Below are 13,561 nucleotides of genomic sequence, written 5' to 3'. Positions count from 1 at the left end.
GTCTCCTCACAGCAGGACCTTCAAGGAAGTAGTTGTCATGATCCCATTTTACATAGGAGAAAACTGGGGCTTGAGGCCAATGGCCATGTACTTAAGGCTACTCGTGGTACTGAGCAGTGGACTGGAGCTCAAGTCGATGTCTTAAACCCCAGAGTCAACAAATAGGCTTGGTTCTGCCTCTCGGGGAGTAGTGGAAGTGCTTGGACAGTCTGCCTTAGACCCAACTTAGGGTTGTGAGGTGTCTTCTCAACCCTGTTCATTATCCGTGCAGTGGCTGTAGCTGGATGTTTCATTCTGACTGCCTCTGTGCAGAGGGGCTGGGGGATCAAAGGTGAATTGGAAGTGACTCTTCCACCTTAAGAATCACTTGGCATCCTTGAAGATGCAATGCCCAGATGTTCTGTTTCAGTGGGTTGTGTGGGGCTGGGACTCCATGCCATTCTCAAGTTCCCAAAGTGGCGTGGATACAAGGGCAGAGCTAAGAGAAGTGGTCAGAGCCCCCTGAACCAAGACCCTCTGAGAATAAGCTCAGGGAAGGCACCCTCTCCTGGGACCAGCGAGAGAGAAGATCCCAGGCACATGGCTGGGGCTGTCAGGCCAGGCTTGATTTCAGCATCCACTGTCTCCCTTCAGGCCCCCCAGCTATACCTGGTAAACCAGAATAAGGGAGGGAGGGCTCCTAGCCTCAGGAGCCCTGTCCTTGTCAGGCACCTGAAGCTGAAGACCCATGATGGGGAGAAGCTAAAAGAAGGGAAAATAGCTAGAAACTTTAAAAACTGGGCTTCTTCTATTGCTAAAAGCCACATTTTGACTTAAAAGGGAGGCCAGCCCTGCACCCACCCTCTGTGTTGTCTCAGGCGGGTCACTTGACTGAGGGCTGCCTCAGCTTCTCATCTGTAGCACAGAGATGGTCACAACACCCACCCACAGGAGTCTGTTTGTGTGAGGCCCCAAGCCATGCCTGGCACCGGGTCACGCCCATTGTCACTGTGACGCTAATACCATCAGATAGTGGTTCTGGTTTCAGTGGCTGGTCCTTAGCTCACTGCTTCAGCCTTTCCCCATTGCACGTTCTTTTTCTTCCTTTTCTGACGTGCCCCTTGCTCTAGCCGAGCTGGGCTGTGTTCTACTCCCAGCTCCAGAGACTGCCCTGCCCATTCTTCACAGTGAAGACCAAACCATATCCTTTCACCCAGACCTTTCAAGACCCGCTGTGCACGGAGATCGCCTCCTCTGCACCTGTTCATTGTCTGTCTGCCCCAGCACTAATCAGCAGGTCATGGCAGGGGGCATCCTTTGCTGTGTTGATTTGTCAAGGGCTTGTAAGCGGCTCTCAGGTGGTGCTGTGGATGCACAGAGATGTATGAGGCACCTGCCCTCAGGAGCTTCCTGGGAGGTTGGCATAGTAAGAAATATCGAGAAAAGGGGCAGCACTTGCAGAGAGTGATCGATCGTGTACAGAACCATGCCTGGGCACCCTCACAGTGCCTGCTCTTGCTGGGTTTCCTGTTGCCTGGAGAATTCCAGAAGGCAGAGCTGAGACTTCCCCGGCCTGCACTCCTCTGCACCCAGACTGAGGCCTTGAAGCGCCTCGGGGGTCAGCACAAGATCCGCGAGTGGCCTCAGGAAGCGCCCCTCTGCCGGTACTGGCCCAGGTGATGCCCTGAGCATGAGCATCTTCCTGGGGGTGTTCATGGGCTCCTTCCCCCCAACTCCCCTGGGTTCTACAGGAATTGCGCCAGTACCTGTCCAACCTTGCCGACCAGTGTGCCAGCGAGAACAACGCCGCGGACATGCCTCTCGTCATCATCCTCGACAATCTGCATCACGTCAGCTCCCTGGGCGAGATCTTCAACGGGCTCCTCAACTGCAAGGACCACAAATGGTAAAGGCGGCTCCAAAGGTCTCGGCCCCCTGAAGAGCAGCGCATGCGCCTGGCGTGGGGCGGGGCTTGTGGGAGGGGCTGACCCCAGCCAGTAGCCATGTGCTTAGGTGCGCAGGGACCCTCTTCTCCAGCTCTGTCATACTTCATTTCCCCCACAGCCCTTACATAATTGGCACGATGAACCAGGCTACCTCTTCTACTCCCAACCTGCAGCTTCATCACAACTTCAGGTAAGGTGTCCCTTTTTGAGTACTTGTTCAATGCCTGGAACTATGCTCATTTTTCCAGCTTAGTTCATTTGACTCTCACAAAAGCCTCAAGTCATTAAATTTACCCTTCTAAGTTTACAAATGGGGAGATTAGGTGACGTGTTGAGGTCACACAGCCAGTCAGTGGCAGAGCCCAGGTCTCTTGGATGCTATGTCCTGGGGTAGCGGTTGGTGCCTGGGAGACAGCTCTACTCAGGGGCTGTAGGCAGATGGGCTGCATGTCACCAGTGGCTCGTCTCTCTGCCCCAAGTGACACAGAGCGGTGAGAGCTCCTTAGAGTGTCTCCACTGGGCGGGGTCTCTGGCCTTCAGGCTCCAGCTGCTGGGAACCCTTTGCCCCAGCCCCTTCCTGAGCTGCCGCACTGCTGCAGGGTGGGAGGTCTGTTACGCTCAGCTGCAGCTGCTTGCCTTTGCCGCTGCACAGTGCCCTTTGCCCTGACACCTAGCTGGCTCCATACACCCCCCTCCTGCCTGGACCCTTAGATAAGGTTGAACAGTTGTCACCCGGGATGAGACTGCCTCCTCCGGATCGTTTTCACGGCCACCCTGCTGGCGTCTCTGTTGAAAGTAGAGCTGAACTGTGATTATCTGAGAAATGCCAACTCCTTCGGGTCACTAGGATCTGGCTTATCTCTGCATCCAGGACGTCCTGGTCCATTCTCTTGAATGTCCCTCAAGATCATTCTCTTCCCCCCTGCCCCTCCTCCTTCCCCTGCCACACATCTCCCAGAACGCTGTTTCAGTCATTTTCTAACAAGTATGCCTACCTGGACCTTGGGCCACCTGCAGGCCATCCGCTATATCAGTGACAGCCAGAGTGAGCATTCTAGAATTCAAACCTGACCCTAAACCCTAATGCAAGAAGTCCTTGAATGGCCCCCCAGAACAAAATCCAGGCCCTTTTGGTTGGCAGGTCAAGTCTAAACTCTGGGTACACTGCACCTCTGGCAGTTTTCCCAGACGCCCCGTGCTGTTGCTCACGCCCCTGCCGATGCTGCAGCGTGCACTCCACCCGCCTTCCCCGCCCCCCACCACCCCAACGCCTGCTCCTCCTCCTGTTTCTGCCTTGCCTCATGGAGCTGTTCCATCTGCCCCCTCTGGTCTCAGCTCAGACGTCCCCTCCTCTGAGGAGCCTTCCCTGACTCCCCAGGTTTCGTCAGGTCTCATTTCTTTCCTCTCCCTCCTCCACTAGACTGTGAGCTCCCGGGGAACAGGGACCATGTCTCTGTCATTGTTTACAGCCCCACAGCCCAGCACAGGGCCTGGCACAGCACAGGAGGCAGCTAGCTAAGTGTCTAAAGGTTTTAGCTCTTCCTCTAAGATTGTTGACTAGCTGTTTGATCTTGGACAAGTGAGATTTTCCGTCTGTGCCTTGGAATTTCTATCTGTAAAATGGGTAGTGGTCATATCTGTAGCATGGGGTTGCTGTGAGGAATTGTGAGTTACTATACATACAATGGGGACTTCCCTGGTGGTTCAGTGCTTAAGATTTTGCACTTTCAATGCTGGGGACATGGGTTCAGTCCTTAGTTAGGGAACTAAGATCCCACATGCCTCAGAGAGGGTGAGAGGTATGAAAAGAGTAACATGGAAACTTAACATTACCATATGTAAACTGGGGAGCCAGTGGGAATTTACTGTATGGCTCAGGAAACTCAACCCGGAGCTGTGTGACATATGGGAGGGAGGTTCAGGAGGGAGGGGACATGGGTATATACTTATGGGCTGATCTATGTTGATAATTGGCAGAAAACAACAAAATTCTGTAAGGCAATTATCCTTCAATTAAAAAATAAACTAAAAATAAAAATGTATACGTGCAGTGTTCAGAAGAGTCCAATTTCACTATTAGCATATTCACCTTCCAGCTCTAACGAGCTTTGATTCATGAAGTTGACCCCGGGCTTTGTCGTGGAAAATTTGTGACTCCTTCCAGGTGGGTGCTTTGTGCCAACCACACGGAGCCCGTGAAGGGTTTCCTGGGCCGGTTCCTGCGGCGGAAGCTCATGGAGACAGAGATCGGTGGGCGGATGCGGAACATGGAGCTGGTGAAAATCATCGACTGGATTCCCAAGGTCTGGCATCACCTCAACCGCTTCCTGGAGGCGCACAGCTCCTCGGACGTCACCATAGGTAGGGGGCAGGCTGGGACTGGAACTGCTTCTCTTGGAGCCCTAGCCTCCTCAGATGGCTGGCCCTGGGCCCTGGCAGCTGGCCGCTGCACCGGCCACACAGATGGAGAAGGGGACATGGGATAGCCACAGCCTAGACAGACCCTAAACTGTCAGTCACCCTGTGACTGTGGTGGACTGTGTCTCCACCCTTCTCTCTCGCCCAACTCTCTGCACTGATGAGAGACAGAGAGAAGTGTCCAGCTCTAGGCTGGTGTAAACTTTTAGGCTAGGTGAGGGGCCCCCACCCCGGGGCTCCCCCAGATGGAAACCACCCAGTACGATTGGCTTTGCTTTATGAATAATGTTATTAACATTCCTGAAGCTTAGGCTTCAGAGAAAAGGGAAAAAAAAAAAAAAAACCACTGGTCATCCCACCATCCTGACATAATCTGTGTAATTTGAGCTCATTTTTTCTGTCTGTGTCCGCACATGTTTTATGTAGTTGCAATCACAGTGTACATACAGTACATTCTTTTCATTTTCCATTTCACGTTGTCTCATGAGTATTCTTTGTTGCTCTCCAAAAAATTAGATGAAATAATTCTTTTGTGATATAGTCAGATGTGGGTATGCCATCACTTCCTTAATCATTCCTATTCTCATGGACATCTGCCGTGCTTCCATTTTCAAAGGTTAGACAATACCACAGTGACCATATTTCTCCAGAAAGTCTCCCCTTCCCTTGGGGTGATTCCCACCAGGCGCGAGATCCCAGGGTAGGGTTAGAGAGCCCAAGGGCCCACCACGTGGCAGCTGGTATTTCTGCTGCCACTCAGGAAATACAGGGTCCCTCCTGTGAGGGGTGCTTGGGCTGGCTTCTCCTGCTCCCCATCCATTTCGATTGGACTGATAGTCCCTGTGGTCCCCAGGCCCCCGGCTCTTCTTGTCGTGTCCCATCGACGTGGATGGCTCCAGGGTGTGGTTCACCGACCTGTGGAACTACTCAATCATCCCCTACCTCCTGGAAGCCGTCAGAGAAGGACTCCAGGTGAGAGCACACCGCCCGCTGACCTCCTCAGCTCCAGGGACTATTCTCGTGACCAACACTCTTGTCTTTATCCCCCCCCGACCAAAACTGACTGAGGTGAGGTGGCAGCTTCTCACCTGTAAGGCCATCCTTTAGCCCGGCGTAGGACGTACTGGGCTGCAAATCCTGGCTCTGCCACTGTTAGTTGTGTGACCCTAAGCAAGACATCCAGCCTCTCTGGGCCACAGTGCCCTCATCCACGGAAGAGAGAGCCATCACACCCTGCCACAAAGAGTGTTGCCAGGCTTCAGCAACATCACGGCCAGCAAGTGCTCAGCGTCATGAGTGCACAAGAAATGAAATACGTCGCACTTCCCAGTTTGCTTAAGTAGTCTTGTATCTGCTATTTGGTTCAGGCTCAGCATTTATAATGAGGCTTGGCCAGAGGTTTTTCGTTTTGTTTTGTTTTTTAATCTCTAGTTTTTAAGAGAAAATTATGACTCAGAGTGAATAAGTGACTTGCCCCAAGGTCAGGAAGTGAAACTTTAAGAATCTAGGATTTGGCGTTTCTCTGCCCGACCCCAGGACCCCTCAGAGATAGATGACTCTGGTGCCCATGTGACTGTCTGTCCCTCCTCCCTGGCTGCAGCTGGAAAGCCCGGACCCTGCACTTCTCACTCAGCCCAGGGGTTAATGCTAGGGGCTTAGCAGTAAATCGGAGTTTGCAGTAGTTGTATTGTTGAGTCTGGAGGTAGCCTGAGAAGGTTGTCAGCTTTCAGGACCACTCTGAGGAATTAGCAGGTGTCATACACAGCTCAATAATCTGGAAACCAGCTTAGCAGCTGGGTTTCTAAGTGCTGTGTTTGCTTGGTCCTGGGCAGTGGGAGGCACATGCTGCTGTTAAAGGACCCGTTTCAGGGGATGGTGCTGTGTGCACACCCACATGTACGTGTGCAATGGTACACATAGGACTTGCACACCTGCATGCATATGGAAGATGGCACACTTCAGTGGGGTTTGTCATTTGCGTATATTCAGCTGAGCCTGTCATTGTATCCCTGTAATGCGTAACAGCACTGATGGTCTCCAGAGACACTCAGGACAACCAGAGCTCCAAAAAGAAGATGGTGTGCCTCTGGTCATGGGTATTTCATTGGCCTGGAGCATGTAGGCTACAAATTCAAGCCACAAGTGATTGTGAAGGCAGAGAGGGGCAAGAAATGAGGCAGTCCCTTAACCAGTCTCAAATCAGTTTCCAGTATTTGAAGATCATTAATCAATGGCAGCATTTTATATTTTTGTTAAATTGTAATTGACATATGCTATATTCATTTCAAGTATACAATACAGTGATTTGATATTTGTATGCATTATGAAATTACACCATGGTAAATCTCATTACCATCTGTCACTATGGCGGAGTTATTACCGTATTATTGACTAGACTTATTTACTTCACAACTGAAAGTTTGTATTGCCTTCAGCTATTTCTCCCATTGATGGCAGCATTTCTATTTTGTTGAAGGTGGATTTTATGAGGAAAAAAAAGAGTAAGACTTCAGAGCTCTGCAGTGGAATCTCTCTAGGTAGATAAATTCACTGGCCTGGGTTAAGTAACCATCATGTATTCTTTACTCAAATGGATTTGTTAGGACCACAAACCCAAACAGCCACCCTGTCACTCCTGTTTTTTGGAGCCAGTGGAAGTATTCCCCGCCCCTGATAGAATCTTGAAGTCTTTTTCAGAAGCCTCTCCCTGTTCCCATCAGGGGCTTCCAGGGACTGTAGTAGGCAGGCACCTCTGGGAAACTCACATTGCTGGAAAGAAGCAGAAGGAACTGCAGGAGAGGAAGAAGCCGTTTGCTTCTATTTCGGCCTCACCACCTACTTCTCCCCTTTGCTTCTTTACCCAAATATATCCTCTGTGTGCTTGGAGAAACTCATGGGAGCTGTTGAATAAAGGTTTCCTGCCAAAAGAGGCGCTAACGGGGAGGCGGAAGCTTGGTCGGTGCTCCAGCCGTGAGCTATAAGGTAGAGGCCCCTCGTTGGTCCTCACCACAGCTGGATGGTGCTAACGCCTTGCTGCTTGGACTTCAGCTTCAAAGAAGGCCTTGTGGGCACGGCTATAAAAGCACAGTGAGATCTTTCCTGCCTATCCTGGAGAGGTTGCTGATGAGTTGGTTATAAGGGCAGTCGTTTTCTTTCCTACAAAGATCAGAGTCTGCAGGTGAAAGGGCTTTGGGGTGTCTGTGAATGAGCCCATTTAGGACAAGGAACAGAAACATGCCACCACCTCAGGAGACTCGCCCGTTCCCTGTGAGGCAAGAGAAGTCATCTGCTGCTTATGCTGTTGAGGTCGTTTGAAGGACAGTCTTACAAGAACATGGACACAACCAGGGGAGGCAGCCAAAGTTAGCATTACTACGTTGCTCAAAAGTGAGCCCTCCTGCCCCAAAACTGTGACTTCGTGCCGTTCTTTAGTCCAGGAGACCCCATAGAATCTGCAGGTTCACGAGGAACCTGGGATTGTTCTTCGTTTCTCTAGTTCTGAAGGAAAGTTTGCTGAGATTTCTTGAATGGCTGTTGCCTGCCAGACACTGTGCCAGGGGCCCAATAGACATAATCCCATTTAGTTCTCACAGCCCAGTGTGCACCTCATAGACAGGAAACCAAGGCTCACAGGAGTTTTTGACCCTTCCCCAGTTCACTTGCTGGGGTGTGGATGAGTCAGCATCATAGCCTATAGCTAACTTCTCAGTTACTTCCAAGATTTTCCAGGCTGTCCTAAGACCCCTGCTCTATACCTTAGATGCTTCAGATGGCTCAGGGAACCAAGTATTATGTTTCATAGCATGAAGTTATACGTAAGATTTCATTTGCAAAAATATTGTCCTATTAAAAAAAGAAATTCAAAACTCCCCACTCTGCTTGTTACCTGGAGTCCCATGCTTACTGTGTGCTGGGCACTGGTGGGCCATTTACTCCTCACTGACCCTGTGAGGTGAGTGCACTGTGGTTCAAAGCAGGCAAGCGCTTGGCCAAGGTCATATGCTGAGAAGGGGTGAAGTCCCCAGATTGGGCTTGGGCAGGACTGCCCGTGGTGGTAGACAACACAGAGACACCGCTGCAATCAGGTCTCACCATGGGCTTCCAGTCAGCCCCTCAGTGGGCACTGCCTTGCCTAGAGGAGATATGGCATTGCCCCCTAGTGGATACCAGATATCATTGCAGGTTTTGACTCCTGCTTTTCTCCCAGTAAAATTTGTGTGTGAGCGTGCACACGCATGTGCTCATGCGTGCACGATTACTTGGAGGTTCTTGCACAGTCTGTACCTTGATGCCCTCGTGTGTGATAAACATGTGCATCCAGAGAGTCATAAATCAGAGTCAGTGGCTGAGGTTTCAGTTTCTGTTCCTGACCCAGTAGTGATGCCAATCTCCTCCCTGCCTTGGGGAAAGTGAATGCCCTGTCTGTCTGTCTGTCTGTCTGTCTGTCTGTCTGTGTGTGTGTACAGTTGTCTGCTCTTTCCCAGAGCTGCCTCAGGGCTCTGCAATGGGACCAAGGAGCTTTGTGATAGATCCTTTGCTTGCCATGGTACTCACCCAGCCATTCATCACTTGGACTTGAACAGCAAGTGGGGAGACTTGTGAAAATATTCCTTGTTCTTGCAAATGACGTTAGATGCTCCTAGAGTGCTTTTGTCTTATGACTCAGTCCCCAGCCCTGTTCCCCTTGAGAGCTGTCGATGTAAACACTTGGCAAAGTGTCTAAAGCCTGCAGAGTCATTCAAAAGACCTCTGTCCCCCTGCTGGAAGAGGGGAGAGCAGGGATCGTTGACCAGATGACCCAACCTGCTCTGAGACCCTGGGTAGACCTGCCTCCTCTAAACCTCAAATTTCCCAACTGTAACCTGAAATGTGTGGACCAGGCGTTTTTTCAGCCTGCCTGTGCAGAACTACAAAGCTCCTCAAACTACCAAGTAGTACAGTCTGGGGAGCAGAGCAAAAATTTAAAAGCCACGGGGCCAGACTCGCTATGAACTTGCTGGGCTTGGATTCTAGACTGTTATTCTGCAGCCCTGAGCGTCTCCTCTTCATCCTGGAGGATGGAGACAGAAGCAGGAGCTGTCAGAAATGATGTTTGATTTAGCCTCCCACACGTGAAATCTGGCATGGGAAAGTCAGCCGAGCTCTGTAGGGAAAGTCCTTGGAGGGAGAAGCTAAAAGTTGCAGAAATATTTCTAATCTGCCAAGACTTCTTCAGTTCTAAAAATCCCCAAGTGCTTGCATTTCCCTTCCTCCCTGACCCACACACCTTCATGTGATCCCTTCCTGCACAGACTGTGAATCGCCTTTCAAATGCCAGACTGAATTCTCCAGCCTCCGAGTCACCACTGCCCCAGGTTAAGAAAGATTTCACAGTAGACAGGGCTGGAGGGCGCTAGACGGGAGGGGCCCTGGTGTCTGAGGGCCATGAGCTCCTAGGAGGCTGTGTGTCTCGAGCGGAGGCGGAGGCAGCTGTGGATGAAGGGAGGTGGGGAGGCCTGTCTGCAGTGTGGGCAGGGCGGGCGCTTCCCAGAGAGATCAGAGGTGGCTTAGCAGTGGTGAGACGGCCAGAGGGACAGCAGGTCCAGCCCAGGTGACGTGTCCTCATCAGGCAGACACCTGGCCTGCATCTCCCGGCGCCGGTTTTGGCTGAGCCACGTGACTCTTGATACCCCCGAGTGGTTCAGAGTAGAGTTCATCAGGAGGGGTGGAGAAAGAAAAGGCTCAGACAGGGATGCTGGGGTCCTAGCTCTGAATGCAGCTCTGCTCTGAAACCTTTAACAACTGGCTCTTCTCTTTAAGTCCCAAGTTTTCCATCCGGTAGATGAAGGGGCTGGGATAGGTGACCCCAGTTCCTTCCAGCTGAGTTAGCCTGTGACCTGGGAAAGACATGGTTCTAGCAGTCAAAGCTCAGCTCTGCTGTACTGTTGGCCCTCTCTTCCACACTACCCCCTGCCTCAACTGTAGGAGTCCTGGAAGGACAGACAGACGGGCTGCAGTCCACATGTAATTCCACTCCCGAGCCCCCTGCAGCCATGGTGGTCCAGAGGGCTTTGGTTCTTTGTACCCCATAGCCCCCTACAGAGGAGGTGCCCTTCCAGAGCCACAGAGAGGGCACTGTCCTGGGTGGGCACATCGTGTCCTGGCTATGAGCACAACTTTGCTCAGGCTCCAGTGGTTCACACGCTTGGACAGACTTGGATTCCAGTTCTGCCTCCTCTCCTTCTGGAGCCTGCTTGGGTAGTGATACTTTCTCTTGGAGTCATGTGGTGGTAAAACAAGATATTTGTCAAGTGTTTCTCGCAATCCCTGGCGCGCAGTGAGCTGTAAGGTGTGGTGGAGGGGGTGGCCTTGAAGAGAAAGGCTACAGAGAGGGCCTCTCTGTATGATGTGCTGAGCCGAGCCTTAGAAAGTGGTGCAGCCTAGGTTTTTGTTTTTGTAAAGAGTGTCTACGTTGCTTGTATCTGCCAGGAGAAGTCACTGAAGTCACTGTATTATTAGGTATTTTTGACTTAAGGAGCTTGGAGGCATGGCACTGGTCTTACACAATTTTGTGTTAATGTCTTCTTTAAGAGGAGATCGGTTGTCATGGACAATCCTGAGAAATACATGACGGAGGAGAAACGGTTGCAATCCCAGAACCCACATGGAGCCTCTTTAACAATTTCCTGTTCTGAAAGTGACCAGTACCTCTGCAGAGGGCCCCTGAGAGTCAGACTTCCTTCAGGAAATGGGGTCTTATTGAGCCAGGGCCATCGTGGCCTCCACCTGTGGTCCTGATGCCCAGCACCCCCATCTGTGTGCCATGGTGGGGGGGCTTCCTCAATGGGACGATAGCACCTCTTTCAAGCTCCGCGTTCAGCGACATCACGTTGATAAGTGACTGGCCACAGTGAGAGTATTTATACCATGGAAACTGGCAAACGCTTCAAATCAGATTTTCAAGTTGGATCTGTGAGGCTCAGAGTTTAGGGTGACACGGTGAGCCAGTGGCAGAGGGGAGAGGTGACCTAGGTCAGGCTGCCTTCAGCGTTCTTGCTCCTGGGTCACACCACCTTTGGTCTTAGCACCTTGGATGATTTCCTTAGGACAGAATTCTGCAAGTGGAATTACCCCATCAAGGGAAACATATTGCTGGGTTTGGAGAGTTTTTCAGAAAGCTGCAAAACCAGGACTGCAGAGGGGTCTCGGCCCACCTCCTGACCACTCTTTCTTTGTCTGTTTCCAGCTGTATGGAAGGCGGGCCCCCTGGGAGGATCCCGCCAAGTGGGTGATGGACACCTATCCTTGGGCAGCCAGCCCGCAGCAGCACGAGTGGCCCCCTCTCCTGCAGCTCCGGCCCGAGGATGTTGGCTTCGACGGCTACTCCATGCCTCGGGAGGGGTCGACCAGCAAGCAGATGCCCCCCAGTGACGCTGAAGGAGACCCGCTGGTGAGTTCTCTGCTTCCAGTGCAGCTTGGCACTCACTGAGCACTCACTGTGTATTGGGTGTGATACAGGGCATGCTGGAAATTTGGAGGTGACCGAGCCCCGGTCTTGCTTAGGAAGGTTAGACCCATCCCAAGGTTTGGGACATTTTGGCCAATATTTTCTTCCTTGTTTTTAGTTTTTCACTATGCCTTTAACCCCTATGAAAGTTTTCAGATAAAAGGTTAAGAATTTGTTTTTTCCCCCTAAATGTCCCTGCACCACTCTCTGCCCTCTGCTTTGAGTTCACCTTTACGATGTCTGGTCCCGTCCCGTTAGACCCTCCCACTAGTAACTGAGCAGAGGCAGAGCATGCTAAGGGCAGAAGTTCGAGCCAGAGTATCCAGCGCTCCGGCAGAGTGAGGTCTGAGGACAGGAGGGGCTCGTAGAGGAAAGGCCAAGGGGGCCTGAGTGTGGGTCCCAAGGCCAGTGAGATGAGTTAAGTCCTCAACGCTGCCTGAGCATCTTTATTCCACAGATGCTAAAGCAATAAAGATCCTTTAAGAAGAACCTGGGCCAGAGGCTGTAACCCTACAATTGTAGTACTCTCTGCCAATGTAAGACCCATGCGTAGGCATACTGTGAGATTCGACCTAATGCATCAGAAGTCCTGTAAAAGAAGGTGGAAGAACCTTGCATGGTTAAGTGACCGTGGTCATGCTATAAATTTAGCCCTGAGCTCTCTTAGCAGCTGAGGCAAGAGGGAAAACATGGCAAAGACTGTGGCTTGCACCACCTACTGAACACACACATTCATAAGAGATGGCGGCAGAATTAAAAGACAGCTGACTTGCTGTGCTGTCCCTAGTGACGAACTGATTTGCTAGATAAAAAATAATCATCATAATAGGTGCCTTAGGGTTGTTGGCCACTCCTGACTGGTGGAATGCAGCTGCGGTCCTATTGAGACTTTTTAAAGAGGGACTTTATTTTAAATGTATTTAGGGCTTGTGTTACTACACACCTTGATTTGCAGTGTTTACAGCAGTAATTTTCCAGAGGAAAGGTTCAACGTATAAAAAGCCATTTCTAATGTTGTTGTTGTGTTAGTCACTCAGAAAAGAGACCTCCATGGACTTGGCCAACCAGGCTCCTCTATCCTTGGGATTTTCCAGGCAAGAATACTGGAGTGGGTTACCATTTCCTTCTCCAGGAGATCTTTCCAACCCAGGGATCAAACTCACATCTGCTGCAAGTATCCTGCACTATAGGCAGATTCTTTAGCACTGAGCCACAGGGGAACCATTTTTAAAAGCAAAAGTCCTAGAACTCTTTCTGTGGGTTCAAGCTGATATACTCTAAGTTATATAAAAACAGAATTTGGGATATCTAGAGGATAGAATGGTCAGCTCATCCCTGGACTGTCTTTTCTTAACCAGAAATATTTGTGTCACCAACTAAACACAGAAAGCATTTAGGTAAGACCCAGGGTTCTTGGAATAGTTACATAGAATTCTCCTGGCAACCTCTGGCTCCCAGAGGTCATCTGTGCCGGCCTGGCCACCCCTACACATCAAGTTAGCTACTTGGTGCTTCCCCCAAGTCCTGTTCTCTCTGCCCAGGAACACAGATCTTGGCTACAAGAGCCCTCTTGTTTACTGACCTCTTGCCCTCCTGAGACCAAGGACTTCAGGAGGACAGGACTGTGTTGTTTTCACTCCAGACCATATACTCTGGGTACACAGGGGATGTTTGATGAGTGAATGAATAATCCTGGCTGTGAAGGATTTTCCTTCACGTTTGTGCTCCACCC

The 13,561-nt window shown here is 50.9% G+C and overlaps 1 protein-coding gene across 7 annotated transcripts in view; it reads left to right on the top strand.

Annotated features, from left to right (window-relative positions):
• The window catches only part of NAV2 (neuron navigator 2), a 427,183-nt gene that overhangs the window by 409,052 nt on the left and 4,570 nt on the right, over positions 1-13,561 (top strand). For all 7 annotated transcript variants that reach the window (XM_018043153.1, XM_018043157.1, XM_018043158.1 and 4 more), the window contains 5 exons: positions 1,731-1,885; positions 2,044-2,115; positions 4,090-4,286; positions 5,197-5,315; positions 11,569-11,772. In XM_018043153.1, coding sequence (XP_017898642.1) covers positions 1,731-1,885; positions 2,044-2,115; positions 4,090-4,286; positions 5,197-5,315; positions 11,569-11,772 — 747 coding nt within the window. The remainder of the gene's footprint in view (positions 1-1,730; positions 1,886-2,043; positions 2,116-4,089; positions 4,287-5,196; positions 5,316-11,568; positions 11,773-13,561) is intronic.

This window comes from Capra hircus, chromosome 29 (assembly GCF_001704415.2).
Source record: "Capra hircus breed San Clemente chromosome 29, ASM170441v1, whole genome shotgun sequence".
NCBI lineage: Eukaryota > Metazoa > Chordata > Mammalia > Artiodactyla > Bovidae > Capra > Capra hircus.
Note: the sequence above shows the minus strand (reverse complement) of the source record. Positions and strands in the feature narration are given on the sequence as shown.